Genomic DNA, 23,653 nt, shown 5'->3' with positions numbered 1-23,653 from the left:
AATAATTTTACAATTAAATAGAAATTTTTTAGTCTTCTTTTATAAAAAAAAAATTACGCAAGAAGCGATACTTAATAAAGAAAAAAGTGTTAAATACAAAAGTTAAAAGTAATTTTTTTCTCTCATTTTAATATTCTTCACACAGAACAAAATTAAAATTGAATATAAAGAATAATAATTATTTAATTCTGATTATATTATTTCATTTTAATTTGTTTTTTACGAAATATTAAATTAAAAATTAAATAAAATTATTATTAATTAATTATTTTGGAGAGTAAATCAATTAAAGAATCAATTTTTTAATTACCAAATAGTTGCAAAAATAGGTTTCTTTGTAAAAGAGAATTGCACTGGAAGCAATAATTAATAAAGAAAAAAATATTAAAAACAAATTAAAATTGATTTTCTTCTTTAATTATTTAATTTTAATTTATTTTTTAAAAAACAAAATTAATAATAGTAATAAATTAATAAGAAATAAATAATTAAAGAAAAAAATAATTTTAATTTGTTTTCTTCAAAACAAAATTAATAAATAATTATTAATAAATAAATATTTAAAGAAAAAAATTAATTTTAATTTGTTAAAAAAAAATAAATATAAAAATTAAATAATTAAAAAAAAAAAATTTTTTTGCAAAAATAAAATTGTGATTGTTAATAATGGGGAATTAATACGAAAGAACGCAATGAATTGGTGATAAATCTCGAGGCACTGAAGGGATAAAAATTGAAAGATAATAAACTATCTCGAAACTATTTATTCTTTTGTGTTCATTGATTAAATCTTCCCTATGAATGGAAGATATTGAAAAATTGAATACACAAATCTTTTTGAAAACAATAATGCAGAACGTTATTTAGTGGCAAATAATCGAAAAGAAATAACAATTATTCAAGCGTTAAAAGGTATTTATTGTTTAGAGATTACTATTTCCTCAACGTAAAACAACATGCATAATAATTATACGATATTATCTGGTTTTTTATTTTCATTAAATAGAAGAGGGGAATTATTAACTATGATGAAACTATATACAATATATATGCCGAGTGTCTGGGCGTCACAATAAATTTCCGTTCAAAGAAAATTTAGTACCTACGTCGAGATTTTTTTTTCCTCTTTAAAAAGAAAAATCTTTATGAATTGACAATTTTTTTTTCTTCTTTGTAAAGAAAATCTATAAATCGACATTTTTTCTTCTTCTTTATAAATCACAGATCAATGAACTTGCGTCTTGATTAAAATTTATTATTGAATTTCAAAGGACCTGATTTGCCATTTTTGTTAATGCGTTACAGAAAAACGAATTCCTCATTCCATTTCTATCATTTTGTTACGTCAGATGAAAATTTCTCGCTTTACTTATAAAGAATCTCCTGCGCGTCAATAGGAATGACAGACGTGATTTTAAAGGAGAGAAAAAAAAAGCAATTAAAAAAACTCGTACGTGTTTCTTGTGTAAATTCATATTTACATCTAATTTTGCAGAAATAATTTTAAATTTAAATTTTTTAATCAGTGCCATTATAATTAGTTTTTGATTATTCACTATCTTTTTTGTGTTACACAATAAAAGATTTAAAAAAAAAGAAATTTCTTTCTTATTTTTTATTATTGAATTTTATTTATTTAAATTTTAATAAATTGTAATTTATTTATTTACAGAATTAAATGGAATTATTTTGAATAAAAATTATTCAATAAGAATTATTTAATTTAATAAGAATAATTATTTTGTAATAAAAGAAAATTGTATTGAGGCCTTTAATTACAAAATATTTATTTGTTTATTTATCGGTTCGTTTATTTATTTTTTGGTTTTTTTATTTATTTAATTGTTTATTTATTTGTTTATTTATTTATTGGTTTATTTATTTGTTTGTTGATTTATTTATTGGTTTATTTTTTTGTTTATTTATTTGTTTATTTATTTGTTTATTTATTTGTTCATTTATTTGTTTATTTATTTGTTCATTTATTTGTTCATTTATTTGTTCATTTATTTGTTCATCTATTTGTTCATTTATTTGTCCATTTATTAGTTCATTTATTATTTAAAAATTAAAATTAAATTATTAGCCTAAATAAAATCATTAATAGTATAAAAATAGAATAAAAAGGAATCGAAAGAAATAAATATCGATTATTTTCGATAAGAATGAAAAATGGGAGAAAATGATTTAATATAAAAATAAAAAATTTTTTTTTTCGTGATTACGGAACGTTTTATAAACACACCCAGGTAGTTGATTATTATTTATTGTTTGCAGTATTTCGTGTATATTAATTTTTTTTTCTTCTACCGTTTTGCTGATTTATCTTAATAGTGCGCCAGAGGTACCTTTGGATGTAATTTAAATTTTTTTTTCTCAAGTACAGAGCGGCCAGTATATAAGTAATAATCTATTATCCGAATCTAAAATTCCAAAATTCTTCCTGTGAAAGTAAGACAAATGGATATTAATCGCAATGAACTTTTGTTTAACTTTTATAATCGGTCCGCACTTTCATTGCCTAAAAGAAATTTTTTTTTTATATAGATAATCTTTTATCGAAATTGTAATTGATGAGAATTGCAAATCGATCAAATGAAGGGAATTTAAAGTAATATAAATTATAATTATGTAATCGGTTCAAATATGTATATAAATTATGATAAGAAATAAAAATTATGAGAAAACGAATGTAATGTAGAAATATTAATATTATTATGAAAGCTGGGATAATATTTAACAATAAAAAAAAAATTAATAGTCATAATTATTATTAGAGCACTTAAGAAAGGGCATTGCCAGTTTATAGTTACATAAATGAACGAATTAATTTCTAAACAAATATAATAATAATAATAATAATAATAAAAATAATAATAATAATAATAATAATAATAATAATAATAATAATAATAATAATAATAATAATAATAATAATAATAATAATAATAATAATAATAATAAACAATTATAGGAATAATATATTAGTATAATTATTATAAGTTATAATATAATTAGTCGCAAATATATATTTAAATTTTTTATTGAATTTTATTAATTTAATTTAATTTAATTTAATAAAAAAAATAAGCATAGAAATAGATAAATAATGTACTACATTAAAGAGAGTGTGAAGTAATGCTCAAAGTAATGTCAATATTGGCGAGTTTCAGAAGTTGAACTTTAAGTACATCGTTTGCATAAATATTGTAAAAATTTATATTAATGCAAAACGAGGAATGTATTATAAAAGTGTTAAAATAAGTTGTAAAATATATCTATAAATTTTCCTTTTTTTTATTCTCTCTTATATTTAAATTTTTTTCACCCTTTTTCCTTTAATTACGAGACCTAAATGTTAATTTATTTTCAATTACAACATTCTCTTTACAAAGTGTTTGATTTTTTTTTTCTCTAAGAAGTACTTGGCGAAATGTCTTTTTGATTTTACGCACACCTTTCAAAAGAAATAAATAATAATGATGCGATATTAATTTAAGAGAAAAAAATGGTAATAATAAAAATTGTTATTAATATGTTGCCTTTTTTTTCCAGGATATTATTTTATCTTTAGTGAAAAAAATTCTACTGCATTTTTTTATTTAATTAAATAAAAAAATGCAGTAGAATTTTAATAAATAATAAATATAAATAATATTATATCTAATAAGATAATAATTTTTTGATATTATTATTATTATTATTATTATTATTATTATTATTATTATTATTATTATTATTATTATTATTATTATTATTATTATCAATAATAATATTATACAGTTTCTCTAAGAATATTAAATTCAGACAAAAAATGTATAAAAATTACTGATTCGTTTTCAGTCTCAATTTGATATCCTTCGAAAATCTGTGTATTTAATAAATTATTAACTTTGAAATAAATACAAAATCACAAATTATTGTCGTTAATTAGTTTTTTTCTTGTAATGAATGGAAATGTAAATTGGGAAATATCTTTGCAATTTTATTTAAAACTATGAATTAAATATTTTTAAAAAATGTCGATTATAAATATTTTTTTATTTAGCAATTTAAGAGTCGCATCGACTATAAGGGTCATTAGCGATGGGTACACTAATTAATTTTCTCGATTTTAATTTAATTTAACTTTCTAGTTGTAATTTTATATTTTTTATTAAAATTTTTACTTTTTTGGACATAATTTTAGACGCTAGTTGTAAATAAATAACAGAAAATTAATTAATTAATTTTTTAAATTAATTTTGTCGATTTTAATTTAATTTAACTTTTTACTTGTAATTTTATATTTTTTATTTAAATTTTTACTCGTTTGGATATAATTTTAAACGCTAGTTTTAATTATAAATAAGAGAAAAAACTTTTTTTAATCAATAATATAATTGTTTCGTAATTAAAAAAAAATTTCTCTATTAAAAAATTCTCTTCTCTAATTGAAATTTTTTTATTTGCAACAACTGTTGTATTATTTTTAGTTTCACAATAATTTTGTTGATAAATTGATTAATTCGTTCATTTTTCGCTTCTCGACAGAGGAAATATTTTAATATTTTTATTTATACTTTCAAATCTTTTGTATTTGGAGACTTTTTTTTTGGTTTGTGAATAATAAAGAAATAAAAAAATAGTTCGTCAAGAGGAATTTTTTTTCAAATCTTTTGTAGGTATTTGGAGAATTTTTTTTTGCTTTAGAGAAATAGTAAAAAAAAAGATTATATTACTTTTTTTTAATTTCAAAAATTTAGATCACAATATTAATATTCATAAGTATTCGAAATTGAAAAATATGATTTGAATATTAATTAAAAAATATAAATTTAATTGAATATTTGAAGTATTAATATTAATATTTTCCAGATTTGTCTAAATATCCAAATTGAAAAATATAATTGAAAATAATTGAATATTAATTGAATATTAATTGAAATATTAATATTTAGATCACAGTTTTTCTAAGGATATTAAATTGAGACAAGAAATGAATCAAAAGTGTTGCGAAGCAACATTTTGATTCGTTTTCTGTCTCAATTTGATTTCCTTAGAAAAATTACGATTTTCCTAAATATTCTAATTGAAAAATTATTTTCATTTTCAAAAATTTGGATTATATTTACATTATATTTGAATTCTCAAAAAAAAAATATATATTTTTAAATTTTTTAAACAAATATTTTTTAATTCTAATATTTGACGATCAAAGTTCAATAATCGCAAAATCAAAAACCTTGATTCAAGTGAATGTATCGAAGGAAAACAATTTTTTTTTCTCCACTTTTAAAATTTTATTATTTCCCTCTTGCCTCGTAATCGGCGCGCTTACGCATATTTTACGAAACACAAAAGCATTTTTGTGTGGTTGGAGTTTGATATTTAACACAAGCAAATGACAAAGATGTTTGAGACTTCCCTTCTCTCTCAGTCTCTTTTTATTTCTTATTTTTTTTTCTTCTTTTCTGCACGGGAAACAAATTGTCCGTGAGAGGTCTTTTTAGAAATTCCCCGACATCGAGCTCGACGCGATACTAATGGCTACCTGTTGTTAGTAATCGCGAGAATGTCGAGTGAGGTGCAAGTGACGCTTGTTCTGTTAGTTGCGGTTTTAACCCTTTCATCAGGTTTTCCGCAAAAAATTATAAACGCTGACAAAACGTCCCAAGAATCCTCAGGTGGTGTGAGTGGAAAATTTTCTTCTTCATTAATTTTTTAAATGTCTAACAATCCAACACGCATTCGCAGTGTGTAAATGAAAAATGAAGAAACATTTTTTACAACAAACGTGTTTTTTTTCTATTTCATTTATGTTTCACAACTGTTTTGCAGCATTGCTTTCTTTAAATTTACTTTTTGGAATTAAAAGTTAAAAGTTAATCGTAAAAAAACTATAAATTATTGTAATTATTATTTTAATTTTTATAACGATAATAATTATTATAGTAATTGTTATAGTTAATATTATATTTGTAAAAATAATTATTGTTATTATTTCTATTTTTATTATTATTGTTGCTGTTGCTATTGTTATTGTTATTTTTCTTATTATTATTTTTGTTATTATTATTATTCTTGCTGTTGTTATTGTTATTTATATTATTATCGTTATTATTACTGTTGCTGTTGTTATTGTTATTGTTATTAATGTTATTATTATCGTTATTATTGTTGCTATTGTTATTATTATTATCGTTATTATTATTGCTATTTTTGTTATTATTATTTTTGTTATTTTTATTTTTGTTATTTTTATTTTTGTTATTATTATTTTTGTTATTTTTATTTTTGTTATTTTTTTTATTATTATTTTTGTTATTATTATAATTCTAATAAAAAAAATTAGCTAAAATTATATTTTGCGTATTTTTTCAGGCATAAAGTATTTTTTTCCCAACAAAATTCAAGCTAGTTATTCTAATTATTATTATTATTATAATTATAATTTATTGTTATTATTATAATTTTAAGTAGAATAAAAAAAATTACACTTTGTATTTTTTTACGTATAAATTCTTTTTTCCTCCAACAGAAACCAAGCTCAGGATGATGACAATAAATTTTTGTAATCTTTAACGAATTGCACATATTTTATTGTATATAGTGAGAAGAAAAACAAAAATTGAAAGCTTTAATTGCACACATGAAGTTAAATTGATGTACGATGAGAATATAGAAAGTAAATCCTTGAAATGAAAATTGATTGAATTCTGGATCATTTCTGCAACATTGTTGCACAAGATTTGGTGAGCATTTTGCTCTATAAAAAGGAAAAAAAAAAAGATTGAAAAGAAAAAATGAAAAATTGTGCAATATTCCTGGTATATTGCTGAACAGACATCTTTTGCACTGTTTATAGATAGGATTGCATTGAAGGGATTTTTTTTTGGTTTTATTAATTTTTTTATTTTTTTTTTTTATGATTGAAAAATTCAAGAGATTATTGGAGTCTCTCGAGAAGAGAGGAAAGGGAAACCACGTAATTAGTCAGGATTGCTGTAATATGACGTATATTGACGTGAAAACGTAAGAGAGAAAGGTCTTACGGAAGTGTGTGCCTCGCACATATATGTGTATATCTATATATTGACTTTTCAAATAATACTTTCACGTTCAATTGTTTTAATGTTTTTTTTTATTTAACACCAATTTGTATTTTTTATTTTTTTTTTTTTTGGCATTTTTGTCACACCTTTGGTGCTTTTTTATTTTTTGCACTTTTTAAAAAAAGTTTTATTATTTTATTTTATTTTATTTTTTATTAATTAATTAATAATATTAATATTAATTAATTAATTAATTATTATTAATTATTATTAATTATTATTAATTATTATTAATTATTATTAATTATTATTAATTATTATTAATTACTAATTAAATATTAATATTAACAAAAATAAATATTAAATAGAAAGAAAATTAATAGAAACAATTCTATTAATTAACTAATGTAATTTAGCTTATTGAATTCTTATTTAAATAAATTATATTTCTCGATACAGAAAATAAAAATTGTTCATGTGGTTAAATACATAAATAAATCCAAACTGCAAAAAATATAATAAATGAAAAAGATACGTAAATATATTTTCTCTGTGTGTGGAAAAAAAAATAATTTTTTTTTTGAAAATACTAGGGAATTATTAATAAATTATAATTTTCTCAATGCTTTCTTTTTAGGGTCGTTGGTCGTTAAGAAACTGAAATGAGTAAATATTGTAATTTATTTCAAAAGTGAAATGATAATATGACATTGTTCATTGGTAATTATTATTCATTTGTACATTGTCACGTAGTTGTACTTCTTTTTTTAAAAAAACTAAGATTTTAAAATTTTAATTCTATTTTTATTTTTTTTCTCTAAAAAAAGAAAAGACAAAAGCGTGCAAAATGTTTTGTATATATAATAGAATATAATGCACTCTATTTGTGTCTGACTATGCGTGACCTTATCTCCTTGGAATATGTAATATTTGGCTAAGTAGGTGATTACATTTCTTTACAGACAAATTCATGAGACATTATTCACACGACAATGGATTTTCACAACTAATTTTCAATCTATGCCTATACTTACCAGTAATTAGTAATTATTATTAATTAATTATCAGCAATTTTTTATTCACTGTTAATTGAAATTGTAAATTATTAATTAGTTTTTATTTTTAATTAATTGGAAATTAATTATCTGCAATTTTTCGTTCACTGTTGATTAAATTGGAGAAATATTATTAATTACTTATTCAATAATTAGTTATGAATCAATTATTTATTTGTAATTCATTAATTAGCTTTGAATTCATTACTTATTTGTTATTCATTAATTAGTTATGAATTAATTATTAATTTGTTATTCCTTAATTCTTAATTAATTATTATTTAGCCTCTAATTAATTATTAAATAGTTATTAATAAATTATTAATTAACAAAAGTTGTAAAATCTGATCTTCAAGCCACTGTCGTCACTTTTTCATGAATTTTTAGTCTTATTGATTTTTTTTTTTAATTTTATCCTATAAGGTAAAAATAAAATTGACATTTTAGAAATAAATTTTATCATGAAATTATGCAAAAATAAACTGGTTTCTAGAATTCAAGTGTCGATTCAAGGATTTTAATTTAATTTCTGAAAAATATCATTATACCGCAGACAAAAATTTAATTTGCTATTATTACATTGTAATAACAAAATACATGATAAATCAAAAATTTAAGAAGAGAATTATCAACAAAAGCTATATTGTTATAATAATGACGGTGTAAAATTTTTTTAATTGACACTTAAAATAATAATCAATTATTATTGTTAGCAAACTATGAATGTAAAATAAATATTACAGTTTTAAAAGTAGTAAATTGATAAAATTTTTTTTTTTTAATATTAATTATTCACATTCCTGAAGCTTTATTGCTCATAGGAGTTGTAAAAATAATAAAAACAAATTTATAATAATAAAAATATAAATAAATTAGAATATTTTTGATATCAGGACAAAAAGTTCAAAACAAAAAGTCCAAACCAAAAAATCCAAGGTAAACGAAATCCAAAAAAGTAAAAAAAAATAGTTTTACTTTGGAGACTAATTTTTGGATTTTTTGTCCTGTTCAAAAAGTACAAAGAAAATAAAAATCCAATGAAAAAATTTAGATATAAAAATTTTAATGGTTGCCTTGATTTTAAATTTCTGAAAATTAAATTAATCAAGTAAGTTAATTGGAATTGTGTTTAAAAAAATTAAATTTTTATAAAGAATTTTATCAAAATTATTTTGGACGTTTTTATTTATTTTGGATTTTTTGACTTTGAACATTTTTATTTTGGATTTTTTGTACTTTTGATTTTTTCTTTTGGTTTTTTTGGTTTCGATTTTTTGGATTCAATTTTTTGTTCTGTAATCAATAATTATTATTAATAATAATTATTATCAAAATACAATAATAATAATAATTATTATTATTGTATAATTATTTATATTTTAAACAATTTTTTCCTTGTATTATAATATTAATAAAAAAAATTTTTTTTTGATTGTTGGAAGATTATCTTTTAAAGATTGAAGATTATCTTTCAAATTTAAAAAAAAATTCTCGTCAAAATCCCAATTATTATCTTTATAAATAACAAAATTCTTCCCCAAAGTTAATTTATTTTCAAATCAATTTCAAATTTCCAAAAATAGTACGCAAACATTTAATTATTTTCATAAATAATAAAAATTTCTCAGAAATTCAATTATTTACAAATTTTTTATAAATTCCTTCGCAATAATTCAATTATTTTTATAAGTAATAAATTTTTTTTTAAGAAATTCAATTATTTTCATAAAAAATAATGAAAAATTGTAGAAAATAGTAATTGATTTGAAATGATGAAAATAATTTTTGAAAAAGTTACTGTAATAATATTCTTATAATATAAAACAATGATTTTATCACTCGGTCACTTTTTAATTATTATAAAACATGAAGAAATCGATCACTCCGAGTCTTCGACTCGGAGCAATCGCTATCTTCATGTTTTATAAAAATATTCTTCTAATTTATTAAATTTAAAAATATTTGAATTTGAATGTTTTGAAAAATTTAAATTCCTACGAAAAATAATATTTAAATATATATTTAAAAAAAAAGTTATTGATTTTTTCGAATAATTTTTTACAATTAAAGAAATTCGTAAATAAATGTAACAGATCATTTTTTTGAGTAAAATTTTTTCCTTTATTTTCTAAAAATTTACAAAGTTTCAATTTCTATTTCAATTAAAATTTGTAATTGACATATAGAATAGAATAATATATTTTTACTATTAATTATCATCACTAAATTTTCTTGATAATAATTCTAATAAGAATAATAATAACAATAACAAAAAATAATATTAATTATGGAAAATTATGTTTAATTTATTAAAAATTGTATAAAAAATGTAATTAACAGTCTTTTTCCTTTTTGACAAATTTTTTTTTTTAGCCACCATTTTTGGAATTTAAAAATGGAGCTGTGAGATTAAATTTCGGTGGTTATCACGCGGAAGCTGGACTCGGTGGACTATTAGGTGGTGGAAGAGCCGGAGGTGGTCTTCATGTAAGCGCCGGAACTCCTGAAGGTTCACACGCTTCCGCTGGATTAGGTGGACTTCTCGGTGACAACGGAAGCGCTGGTATAAATTACAATTCGAGAAAAAAAATTTCTCATCATAATTTATAATATCGATATAATATAAATCATAATTTATCTTTGACTTTTCCGTGATGAGTGAAAGTCATATATTTTAATCGTGTTGAAAAACGAGCTGAAAAGAAAATTATTAAAACTGCGTTTCTTGTTTTTTTTTAATGTCGCATTTGATCATTAGGAGGATATACAATAATTTCTATAATCGCGCGTAGAAGAAATTAATGAAAAAAAAAAAAAATTATGTGATTTATGGGAAGTGACCTCCCGTTATTTGTCAATTCTTTTGTTTCTTTGTATTATTGCTTATTTTAAATTAGAGAAAATTTTGCAATCACTGAAAATTGTTATTTATGAACTAATTAATGTTTATGTTTACGTGACCCTATAAATTTTATTTTTTCTTTATTAGGAAATAATTACATTGACAGGAGAAGATGGAAAATGATATAGTGTGGAGCGTAAGTGGAGAATTCCGTTTTTGGTCAGACGGATTTAGAAAAGACTATTTAGTTAGAATTTATTTATTATTTATTTTTCACTATTTATTTAATTATTTATTTTTATTTATAATTTTTATAAATTTTATAAATTTTATTGTATAATTATAAAAATTATTATTATTATTATTTAATTGTATAATTATTAAATATTTCTTGATTTTGTTCAATAATTCATTTATTTAATTATTTATTTTTGATTTCTTTGACGTTGGGAATCGAACCACTGACCCTAAGTTCCACTCACTAATTCACGTGCCTTAACGACTATGACCATCACCATTTATTTATTTATTGAAGAATAAAATAAAAATATTAAATTATTATTTCATTAAATTTCCCAGGTACGAATTATTTTTGATTTCCTTCCATCTTTTTTGGATTTTTACATCCTTCGAATACTTTTCGAAAAATTAATTTTGAAAAAAACAAATTTTGAAAAGAAATAATTCTAAAATAGGGAAAATTTGAGGAAAAAATAAAAAATTGCAAAATAAAAATTTGTATTTTTGATAAAAGAAAAAAAGGACAATTTTTCTAATTGTTTTTTTTTCAGGTGGTGGTCTACATGCTCGAGCTGGTTTGGGCAAAGATGGTCCAGAGGCAAAAGCCGGACTCGGAGGAATTCTCGATGGATCGTCGAAAAAATTGTACCGCGATGGTGTAGTGTTTGCCGACTCAACGTGGAAAAAAGGTGAAAAAAATGAAAACGAACGAAAAAATATTCAAGTTATTCCACGAGCGTTGAAAAATAAGGAGGTGAGTTTTTTCTATAAATTGAATTTGAGAAAATAAACTTTTACTAATAATTATTTATGAATTCGAAAATTAGAAAAAAAAAATTTATAATTAAAAATTGACTGAAATTCTCGCCAATTGAAATTTTTAATTTGATTTCATTTTTATGCGTTAAACAATTAATTTTATACTAAATTATTATTTTAGTTAATTTTTTTGAAACAATTAACCAATTTTCTTTTACTAAATAATTTAATTTATTTTTTACGAAATAATTTATTTTATTTTTTGTCAAATAATTTTTTTTACTGAACACTTTTTTTTGTTAAATAATTTTTCTATTAAACAATTTACTTTACGTTTTACTAAATAATTAATTTTATTTTTTGCCAAATAATTTTTTTACTAAATAATTTTTCTCTCGTTTTCCAAATAATTTATTTTATTCAACTCAAATGATTTAATTTAATTAAATAAATTATAATTATTATTTTATGTCATTTTTCACTATAATATTATTTATTTATTCCTCACGCACAGTTCGTGCTTCCAAGGCTTTAGACGTATTTTTATTCTATACCATATAATAATAATAATAATAATAATAATAATAATAATAATTAATTTAATAATTATCTATAACTTAATGACAATTTAATTTACCACTAAATTGAGAAAACAGAAAATATATTTTTAGAAAAGAAAAAAATTACTCGTGAAACGAATACTCATGTGATTTAATTACAGAAAAAAAACTCGATTAAGCATAAGTAAGTAAAAAAAGGATTATTTAAATAAATCAGGTAGCATCATCGTCTAAGGAGATCACTGCCAATGATGATTCAGGCGTATCTGCAACTTCATCTGCAACGACAGTGACGTCACTGCAGAAAGAAAAGGCAATATTCTTTGTTAATTTTTCTCGCATTTTTTTTTCTTTTTACGTTTTGCCAATAATACAATGTTTTTAAATTAAGAAAAAGTGATAAATCAAATTTTTTTTTTTGGTAGCAAGAAAGAAAAATTAATCTTCTTCTCTTTTTTATCGAAGATATTTTAAACTTTAGCATTAATTATTATTACCTTCAAATGACTCTGAAAAGAACGTAAATTAATTTTTTCCTACTATAAAAGGTTACTAATCATAATTAATTTTTTTTTGCTATTGAAAATTTACTAATAATGAATTTTTTTCTATTTAAAATTTACCAATTGTAATGAATTTTTTTCTACTGGAAAAATTACTGATTATAGTGATTTTTATTTAAAAATAAAATTTATTGTATTTTATAAATTATTGTTTTGACCGATATATCTTGATGTATTTTTAACAAATGGGTTTTTGAATTTAAAATTATATTTCTGATTCATATAGTCATTTATATCTTTTTTTTTTGTTTTTGTTTTTAATTTATTCTATTTTTCATGGAATATTTTACTTTTTAATATTAATTGCAAAAATTATTTTTTTGCAGGATAATGATGACAAAGATACGGGAATTGGAATATCAGTTCTCAAGATAAAAACTTTGGATAAATCAGAACCGGCTGAAGGTTCATCTATCGACGCACTAGGTAAATTAATTTAAATTAAATTAATTATAAAAAATTAATAATTAATTATTATTAATTATAGAAAATTAATTTCCTTTTCTATTTGACAAAAAAATTTGTACAATCCAATAATTAATTTAGTAATTTATTAATTTTACTTTGTTTATTTATTTAGTTACTTTATTTATTTAATTAGTTATTCAGTTGAATTACTTAGTTGATTTAAATAGATAATTTTTTTGCTTATTTATGTTTTTCATTTATTTGTTTATTTAGTTGATTTATTTCAGTCAATTTATTAATTTATTTAGTTATTTTACTTATTTAGTTGAATTATTTGGTTAATTTGTTTAGTTACTTTCTTCAATTACTTTTTTTAGTAAATTTTTTTAGTTTATTTATTTAATTCATTTATTTAATTAATTAATTAATTAATTAATTAATTAATTAAGTTAGTTATTTAGTCATTTTATTAATTTATTAATAAAATATTGTTCATTTATTTCGTTTATTTAGTTATTTTATATATTATTTTAGTTGAATTTTTCAATTAATTTCTTGAGTTAATTTTTTTTAGTTCATCTATTTATAGTTCCTTTATTTGTTTATTAGTTTATTAATTTATTTAGTTAGTTATTCAGTTAAATTATTTAATTAATTTTCTTAATTTATTTATTCAGTTCATTTATTTGTTTGTTTCTTTACTTATTTAGTTAATTATTCAGTGAATTTATTAATTTATTTCGTTTATTTATTTAGTTTTTTTATTTATTTAATTAGTTAATTTTTTTAGTTTATCTTATTATTTTTTTTATTCGTTTATTTAGTTGATTTATTTATTCAGTCAATTTATTAATTTATTTTGTTTATTTTTTTCGTCGAATTTTTTACTTAATTCCTTTAGTTAATTTTTTTAGTTTATCTATTCAGTTTATTTATTTGTTTATTAGTTCCTTAATTCATTTAGTTCAGTTATTCTGTCAATTTATTAATTTATTTCGTTTATTTAGTTATTTTATTTATTATTTTAGTTGAATTTTTTAATTAATTTCTTCAGTTAATTTTTTTTAGTTCATCTATTTAGTTCATTTATTTGTTTACTAGTTTATTAATTTATTTAGTTAATTATTCAGTCAATTTATTAATTTATTTTGTTTACTTATTTAGTTCATTTAATTAATTAATTAATTAGTTAATTAATTAAGTTAGTTATTTAGTCATTTTATTAACTTATTACTAAAATATTGTTCATTTATTTGTTTATTTCGATTATTTATTTACTTAGATAGCAGTAAATTTAGTTAATTTTTTTAATTCACTTATTTAATTTATTTAGTTATTTAGTTAAATTATTTCATTAATTTCTTTAGTTAATTTGTTTAAAGAATTTATTCAGTAAATTTATTTAATTAAATTTTATTATTCCTCTATTTTTCTTGCATTGTTTCAAAATTATTTAATTATTATCCTTTATAAATATTCAAAATAATTTTTCAATTAATAATAATTTTTTTGTCATTCAATTTGTTTTTGTTTATTTATTTATTTTCTTTTTGCAAATCTAGACACAAATCTGGAGTCACGTAATCGTGGGATTTATCCGGCCCGTTGGTACAGAAAACGATTAAGAGCAGGTGCGAGAAAAAATGTTCTTTATAATACTGTTTTGTTACCCGAAGGAGAACCCATTGTGGCTCCAAGTTCACCTGGAATTTTTGCTCGTGCAGGTCCCGAGGTGTCTTATTCGCACAACAATAATAATTACGATGGTCAAAAATCCAGTACCTTATTTGATGACATTTTCAATGTAAGTCAATATTAAAATAAATAAATTCATAGTTATAATTAATTAATTAAATTATTAATAACAATATAAAATTTTTTTCAGATACCGATCTCAACACTAAATGCCGTGAACCAATTGCTGAAAAATAAAATCGGTTGAATGCCGAATAAATGAAAATCCAGTTGGAAATTTTCGAGACAAAAAACGGTTTTTTTTTTTAAAAACACAGTGAACTTTATTTAAAAGTAGTTGCACGTTTTTTTTTTGTACATTTGAATTACATATTTTGTATTCCGTTTACACCTCCGCATGTAAAATACTCAGTCACACTAGCAAGGTTGAAAAGAAAAAAAAAAATATTTCCACATTGTCGTCTTGTTTTCTTATAAATAAATTAAGTACTCAAAGAATGAACCGATCGATTTGTTATTCATCTTAAATGATGTCAGAAAATTTTTTTCTAACTTCTGTGTAAACTGGAATTTCTTTCTTATTTTATTCTTAAATGACTTTTTATTTATTTTATTATTTTATTCTTTTGTTTATGTTATTTAATTATTATTATTATTTTACTTTACTATTCTATTTTTATTATTTTATTATATTTTATTTCACTATTTTATTTTTTCTGTAGATTTTTCACTATCAGATAAGATAGTAAATTTTTGTTAATAAAATAAATTTAGTTCTTTAAAAGAATTTTGAAAATATATTTTAACATTTCAACAAATTTTATTTTATCATATAATATTAGTATTAAATTTTTTCAATATTTTTTGAGATTATTTTCGATGAATATTATCGTGACGATCGGATTAAATATTAAAAAAAATAAAAAATATAAATAAAAATTAATAAAAATAATTTAAATAAAATTAATTTAAAATTAATTTAAATATAATTTTTATAAATTTTTATATGAAAACTTGGCGAAATATTTTACAAATTTTGTACCTTTCAGCGGTAAATTTTTTTTTTTATTAAATACAGAAGGGTTAATAAATAAGATTTTGTAGAAATAAATATTTTTAGTGAGATATAGAGAAATTATTGTATTTATTATAATAATTAAAAATTTTTATACAATATAATTTTATTTATAGCTGACATTTTCAATAAAGATTACTTTTTTTGTAAAAGCTTTACAAAAAATATTACTGAAGTTATAAGGGGATTTGAACCTTGATGACGTCACAGTTTGTGCAAAGCATTAGTTTTAAATCTGTGACGTCATCATGGTTCAAATGCCCTTAAATTATTATTAAACGATATTAATATTAAAATGATTTATAATTGTTTGTGAATAATTTCGGAAACATTTATTATTTTCTTTTTTATTACTAAAAATAAAATAAATTAATAAATTTAATTAGATAAACGTAAATTGTTAAATTGATTTCAAATTAACAATTAAAATTTAAATTAAAATTATTAATTGATAATATTATTTTTTATTTATATTACTGTTATAATAAATATTATCAAAAATTTATTTTTTTTTTAAATTTTTTTTTTAATAGAAAAATACAAAAAGTTGACTTTGAACAATTTTTTTGCTTCTTCATTTATTCGGACGATCAACATAGAAATCGATTTTCTAAAATCTCAATAAAAACCCAAAAAAAAAGAAAAAAAAATACTTTCCAAAATGCGAAAAAAAATATTAATTGTTGCAAAATCATGTTAAACATGAAGAGCTCGAAAGAGAAAGCTATAACGTTTCGTAAGATTCAGTTGTGTCGTTAACACGCGGAGTAAAGTTTTAGTCTTTGACTGACCATATCGATGAATAGTTTGACGTTCTGTTAAAATCTGTGTTAAAATGTTCGTTTCTTTTAATTTAATAATTTAAAAACAAAAGAAAATCAAATTAAAATGCATTTAATCGTATTAGAAATTTAACGTATTCAGTGAATTTTATCAGACGAGTTAATATTTAAATGATCATAAACTACCAGAAAACGGTGAGTATTTTCTTTTCTCTAATTACACTTTTTTTTTTAAATGAAAAAAAAAAAACATTTCTTTCATAGACTGTTAATTAATTAAAATTTCATTTAAATTATAGAAGTTTTTGGATAATTAACTTTTACAATTAGATTTGTAAATCTTATTACACATTTAAGTTTTATTTTATCTCTCAAATGCACACGAGTATAAAAATAAGTTGGAAAAAGTCTTAAAAAAAAAAAATTATTAAATACTAAAATTCTTAATGGAGGAATTAATAATTTGTTTTATTGAAATGTATAAGACGAAAATTTTCAAGCTTAATTAAATACTAATTATTTCTTCGCTTCGTTTGATATTAAATTATGTTTATGTTTTTCTAATTATTATTACTTTTATTTATACATTATAGTTTGTTGTTCATTTCAATACTTTTTCTATTAGAATAATTATTATTATTTAATTATATTTTTAAATTTTTATTATTTGATTATTTTATAATTATTATTTGGGTATTTTATAATTATTATTTTTTTTGTTCTTTATTTTATTTTTGTTCTTTATTTTATTTTTGTTCTTTATTTTATTGTTATTCTTTATTTTATTGTTATTCTTTATTTTATTGTTATTCTTTATTTCTTTTATTATTTGTTATTTATGTTTATTACTTTTTTGTTATTTATTTGCTTTTATTATTTTGTTGCAATATATATATTTTTATTTGCATTTATTATTTTGTTACTATTTACATTTTAATAATTATTTTTTATTTCTTTTGCACTTATTATTTTGTTGTTATTAATATTTTTTTTAATTATTGTTTTATATTTATTTGCCTTTATTTTCTGGTTGGTTTTTATATTTTTGCATTTATTTGAATTTTATATTTTGTTGATTTTGTCAATTGGTTTTTGTTATTTATTTTATTAATTGGTTTTTTTTATTTATTTTATTAATTTGCTTTTGTTATTTATTTTATCAATTGGTTTTTGTTATTTATTAGGTTATTGTTAGTAAAAAAAATAATGGTATTTATTACTCAGTTCAGTTGAATTTTTACGTTTAGAATGAAGATACCTCGATAACGTTTAATTTCTGTTGCATAAAAAATAATTCGAAGGCCAAACTTTCTCAATTATTTTCGAAGTGATGATTGAATAAAAAGGATTGCACTTAAATAAATATTGTTATTTAATAGCTCTATAATTTATTTTATCTTTGTTTCAAGGTTTGCTTGTATGGATTAATAAATACTGTATCATTATCATTTATTATCACCACCATTGTATTATTAAACGTTTTTTACTAATTATCCCTATTTCTTTATTTAAAATTTTTAATATTTTTTTTTATTTTTTCAAATTTTATTTTCATTTTTTTTATTTTATTTTTTTATTTTATTTTATTTATTTATTTTATTTGAAAAAATAGCAAATATTTTTTACAAATTATAAAACAATTTTCTAACACATAATTGTTATTTTCAGTGTAGAAGAAAATTCACTTGGATTGCATTTGGACTTCATTGAATTAAAAAAATGAAAATTTTTCATGAAATTTTCTGCCTGATTTTATTTCTTCAATATGTCATTTGTCGACCAACGGAACAACCGACAAAGTTCAGTTTGAATAATTCGTTGAAACTTGAAGAAATTACTAATGATAACAAAAATGAACCAACAATGTTCCAGCAAGGAATGGTAAATTTTTATTTGAAAAGAAATTTTCAGATATTTTTTTAGTAATCGAAAGAATAGCAAAATTCTTGCTAATACTTTTTTTTACATAATTAGTTTTTTTTATTTTATTTATTTATATTTTCTTTCTTTTTTTTATTTTTATTTTTTTCTAATACTAGCAATTTTCCAGATTTTTAAATTATTTTTTCCTAAAAACAAAATCATTAAACAAAAAACAATTCTTTTTTCAATTTTTTATAGGAATTGTTAGGCAATTTTGCGGATAAGATTAGATTCGGCAGAGGGAGATTTGTCAATTCAGTGGTATTATTCAAAAACATCATGCAGGACGCAGGAGAGGTACACACTAAATTAAAAAAATTCGTTTATTTTTTTTTCTAAAAAAAATTATCATTACACATAATACATAGAGTAGATAAGAAAAAATCAAAATTTTATCTGAGTCAAATTTGGTTTTTCGCAAATGGCAAAATTCATCGTTTTTTAAATAATAATAATAATTTTTTAAAATAATAATAATAATAATAGAAATAATAATATTATACAATTAGTCCAATTACAGAAGCAATTTAATGAAATGCTGATTATATATGAAAGTGATTTGTGACGAAAGTTGTAAAAAAAATTATAAAAGAAAATTCTTCGTCTTTCAAAGAAACATATAAGTACACGTCTACTTTCTCAGACTTTCCTATTTTTCAATTGTATAGAAAATTTTCAAAAATTATTTATTTATTTATATTATTATTATTAATCATTATTACTAGTATTATTATTTTTAGTTATTTATTTGTACTTTATGGAAAAATTCATTTTAATTTTGTCTGTAATTTTTTATTTATATTTTATTATTATGCTCTTTTTTTATTTTGTTTGAAATTATTTATTTATTATTCTTTTAGTATTTATTTTTATTATTTATTTTTAATTTTACTGTTCATATTTTTTACTATTTTTATTTACTATTTACTATTTTTATTTTTTACCGTTTATTTTTTATACTTTATTTTTGTTTTACTATTTACTATTTTTATTTTCTGTCGTTTATTTTTTATACTTTATTCTTGTTCTTTTTCTTATTTATTTTTATTTTGTTTTTGTTATTTTTTAAATTATGGTTTATTTGAATATTAAAAATTTTGACTTTCTATAATTATTATTATTATTATTAGTAACAGATGATGATGAATTTTGCAGATAAAATTTGTAAACTGTTTGAGTTTCAAAATTTTTTCCAATGACTCAGAGGAACAAACTATTCTTTTCGGTTTTTGTAGGAATGGTTAGACCGAATAGCAGATGCCATGAGATTCGGCAATGGAAGATTAAATTCGGCTAAATTGTCCGCAAACAACTTTATCGACCAAAATGAGGTAATTTTTGAAAACAAAAAAAAAGTCCAATCTTCCATGCAACTATCTTTTTTCTATAATAATTTGGTAAAAAAAAATTGTTTTTCTCTCTATCTCTCTCTGTCTCTGCCCTGTCATCACTCACTCACTCTTTTTTTCTCTCTTTCTCTTTTTCTCTCCTTGACTATTTTTTTTATTTTCTTTTTCTTATTTCTTATTCTTTACATTTATTATTTCATATTCAGTTTATTTATTTAAATTAAAAATTTAATTAATTAATTAATTAATTAATTAATTAATTATTATATTAATTTTATTAATTCATTAATTTTATTAATTTATTAATAAAATTTATTTTTTGATTATTTTCTATGTAATAAACATAGAAAATAAGCAAAAAATAAATTTTCCATTTCTGAACATTTCTAGAAAGACGTAATTAGCATATAAAATATAGCAATTTTCCTGTCATCGACTATACACTTTTTTTTGTCACCACAACGTGAATTGCGAGTTACGAAATTTTTCTTCTTTTTTTTTTGCAGAAAAGAATTAATAGATAAAAAAAAAGAAGTTAGGATATTGCAAATATTCTTTACACCTAAGTGCGGAGGGGAAAAAAAAGGAAATATAAAAATTCCAAGGCAAAAAGTATAATCTAAAACGTTTTCTTTGTTTTCACTTGTTATTATTATTTAGAGAAAAAAAAGATACATTACATCTATAAACATAAATAATTAATGAATAAAGACATTCTGACACATTGTCTATGGCGCAAAAATGTGTTTGATCTCATCGTCTGCATAAGCAATGAGCTCGAATAATTATTGTGAAATTATTTGCACATCATGGGAATTCCTTTTCGTTTCAAGAATAATAAATAATTATTTTAGAATATTGAGATTTTTATATTTACTTCTTTGACAGAATTTTTCTTTGTTTCTTATAAATATTGTGTGTATCTTTTTCTTTTTTTTTTTAGTAATTTTTTGAAATTAGAGCAAAATTTATTTGTTATTGTATTTTATTTACTATCATTATTTATTTACTATTATAATCGTAATTTATTTACTGTTTTTTTTTAATTTTGCAACTTTTGTTTATTTATTTATTTTCGTCTTTCTTTAAAAATTTTTCTTATTGTTCCTCATGAAAAGTCTGTGTGTCTTTTTTTCATAATTTTTAATTCAATTTTTTAAAATTTTATAGCAATTTATTTACTATTGTAATTTATTTACATAATGTTGTTATTTATTTACTACCACAATTTATTCACTATTGTAATTTATATATTATTGTAATTTATTTTCTGTTATTTATTTACTATTGTTATTAATTTTCTCTTATTTATTTACAATTGTAATTTATCTTCTGTTATTTATTTACTATTGTAATTTATTTTCTGTATTATTTATTTACTATTGTAATTTTTTTACCGCTATTTTTTTATCACAGTAATTTTTTTAATAAATAATTTTTCTTCGTCATAAAAGATGTTCGTTTCAAAAATTAAAATCAAAATTAAAATCAAAAACTTCCAGGAAAAACGAAATTTAAGAAATAAAGAAATTTTTTTGTTTTGGAAAATAAATTATAAAAAATTATGAAAAATATATTTTTTGCTTTATTTTTGTCCGTGTGGATAGCAGGTTACGAGTGAAACGCAAAATACAGTGACGACGGTAATTTTTCCGGACAACGATTCTCAACAGACGGAAGGAAGGGAAAATACAGCTTCTTATGAAAAAATTCCGTTCGCAAAATTTTTACCACCACGAACAAGGGAAACTGCACGTCTCGAAAATGAGAGTGGACAGTCATTTTTTGAAAAACCAAAATTAAATCCAGTTGAGGGGATTTTGGAGAAATTTTTCAAACCAACGCCATTGATCGATGGAATTAGCGAGGATCAAAAATACGGAAATTCCGGCGATAAATTCATTGGAGTTGGACGAGCGCTCGTCAATGGTTTCGAGGGTCTCAGTAATTTTCTCAATGCAGCCGTTGATGTATGACAGAAAAAAAATTTTTTTATTACTCTTTTTCATAATTATTTAAATTTAAATTTAACTTAAATTTATGTTAATTAGGAATTTAATTAACTTTACTAATTATTAAATTCACAAATTGATTAAAAAAATTAATGATATTGAATTTCAATTGAAAAAAAATTATTTAAAAAATTATTTATTCAGGTTCAATTAAAATTAAACTAAATTAAATTAAATAAAAAAATGAAATAATTAAATTAAATTCAATTTAATTTAAATTAAATTTTTAATTACAGAAAATAAATTTCGAAAATTATTTCAGTTCCCAGTGAAAGCGGCAAAAAACACTTCTCGAGGTATCACTGAAGCGCTCAATCAACTTGGATCGAAATTAGTAGGACTTCAATAAAAAAAAAAGGTGTTAAAAAATACAAAATAACTCGAATCATTACATAATTCTATGAATAAATGTATTTGTAAATTTTTCATAACATATAAGTGTTTAAAAATGTACATACAGTGTCTATAAATCGAAATAAATATAGATATCTTTTTCTCGTTAAAAATTATGTAGACAAATAAATTCCTACGTCCTGCAGTGTGTGCTCCATTTTAAAAACTACAATGAATATCATAATATTCATAATAATATCATTATAATAAAAATCCTAAAAACTATTTTCTTTTTAAACTCTAAAAATTACATGACTCTAAAATAAGAATGAAAAATTTCCTAAAAATTACGAAAGAAAAATTTGATTAAAATTAAAAACAAAACAAAAATCTGTGAGAAATATTGAAGATTATTTACTAGAACACTTTTATGGCTAGTCGTGGATTATCCAACGAGACTAATTTAAAAAAAAAAACAATTTTTTTTGTGGAAATCTTCAATTGTATACTTTTGTTAATTACTTTTTTTCTTGTTCCATAATTATATTACGATTATATGTATTGTAATATATTTTACGATTACATTTTTCGCTAAATGCAGTCCTGTATATAATTTTCCTTTTTTCTTGGATAATTAACATTATATTTTCCACTAAAAAATATTTCTATAATAAAATATATATATAATATTGTCTTACAGCTAAAATTACAACTAGGAGTTTTGTTTTTCTCTTTGGATCATTAATACCTTGCCTAAGAAATGATTTTTTTTCTCTTTTAGTATTAAAACTTAATATTATGGAAAAAAAATTTGTTCCTTATAATCTAAAAATAATCTTTTATCGTACCAGTAAAATATCTGCATCCAAAACAATATTTTGAGTACAATATATAATAGAAAGTAGTTATAAGAGAAAATAATTATTGAAAATAATTATTGAAAATAATTATTGAAAATAATGATTGAAAATAATTATAATAGAAAATAGTTATAATAGAAAATAATTATAATAGAGAATAATT

General features: G+C 20.2%; 2 protein-coding genes across 4 annotated transcripts; both read left to right on the top strand.

Moving 5' to 3' along the window:
* Nucleotides 1-5,500: 5,500 nt before the first annotated feature.
* LOC122512436 lies at nucleotides 5,501-15,658 on the top strand. The gene is made up of 7 exons (XM_043628253.1): nucleotides 5,501-5,671; nucleotides 10,463-10,652; nucleotides 11,723-11,925; nucleotides 12,708-12,803; nucleotides 13,380-13,479; nucleotides 15,024-15,265; nucleotides 15,347-15,658. Exons 1-7 carry the CDS (start codon nucleotides 5,555-5,557, stop codon nucleotides 15,401-15,403), a joined length of 1,005 nt encoding a protein of 334 aa, XP_043484188.1. The 5' UTR covers nucleotides 5,501-5,554; the 3' UTR covers nucleotides 15,404-15,658.
* Nucleotides 15,659-16,983: 1,325 nt separating this feature from the next.
* LOC122512488 lies at nucleotides 16,984-22,803 on the top strand. 3 transcript variants are annotated; one of them, XM_043628350.1, is made up of 6 exons: nucleotides 16,984-17,208; nucleotides 18,687-18,894; nucleotides 19,135-19,233; nucleotides 20,172-20,267; nucleotides 21,893-22,255; nucleotides 22,560-22,803. In XM_043628350.1, the coding sequence occupies exons 2-6, from the start codon at nucleotides 18,733-18,735 to the stop codon at nucleotides 22,644-22,646; spliced, it is 807 nt and encodes a 268-aa protein (XP_043484285.1). In that variant the 5' UTR covers nucleotides 16,984-17,208; nucleotides 18,687-18,732; the 3' UTR covers nucleotides 22,647-22,803. The 3 variants fall into 3 exon arrangements, with proteins under 3 accessions (XP_043484285.1, XP_043484287.1, XP_043484284.1); XM_043628352.1 differs by having other exon boundaries at nucleotides 18,682-18,894; nucleotides 21,896-22,255; XM_043628349.1 differs by having other exon boundaries at nucleotides 16,985-17,208; nucleotides 18,682-18,894.
* The last annotated feature ends 850 nt before the right edge of the window (nucleotides 22,804-23,653 follow it).

The sequence above is a fragment of the Leptopilina heterotoma genome, unplaced genomic scaffold (genome assembly GCF_015476425.1).
Source record: "Leptopilina heterotoma isolate Lh14 unplaced genomic scaffold, ASM1547642v1 Lhet_99, whole genome shotgun sequence".
Lineage (NCBI taxonomy): Eukaryota > Metazoa > Arthropoda > Insecta > Hymenoptera > Figitidae > Leptopilina > Leptopilina heterotoma.
This window is presented reverse-complemented; position numbering and strand designations above follow the sequence as displayed.

Coding starts and splice junctions, on each gene's coding strand:
- LOC122512436 (XM_043628253.1), top strand. CDS start 5,555: ATGTCGAGTGAGGTGCAAGTGACGCTTGTTCTGTTAGTTGCGGTTTTA. Junction 5,672..10,462: donor CCCAAGAATCCTCAGGTGGT/GTGAGTGGAAAA, acceptor TTTTTTTTTTAG/CCACCATTTTTGGAATTTAA. Junction 11,926..12,707: donor GAGCGTTGAAAAATAAGGAG/GTGAGTTTTTTC, acceptor TAAATAAATCAG/GTAGCATCATCGTCTAAGGA.
- LOC122512488 (XM_043628350.1), top strand. CDS start 18,733: ATGAAAATTTTTCATGAAATTTTCTGCCTGATTTTATTTCTTCAATAT. Junction 19,234..20,171: donor TCATGCAGGACGCAGGAGAG/GTACACACTAAA, acceptor CGGTTTTTGTAG/GAATGGTTAGACCGAATAGC. Junction 22,256..22,559: donor TTCTCAATGCAGCCGTTGAT/GTATGACAGAAA, acceptor AAATTATTTCAG/TTCCCAGTGAAAGCGGCAAA.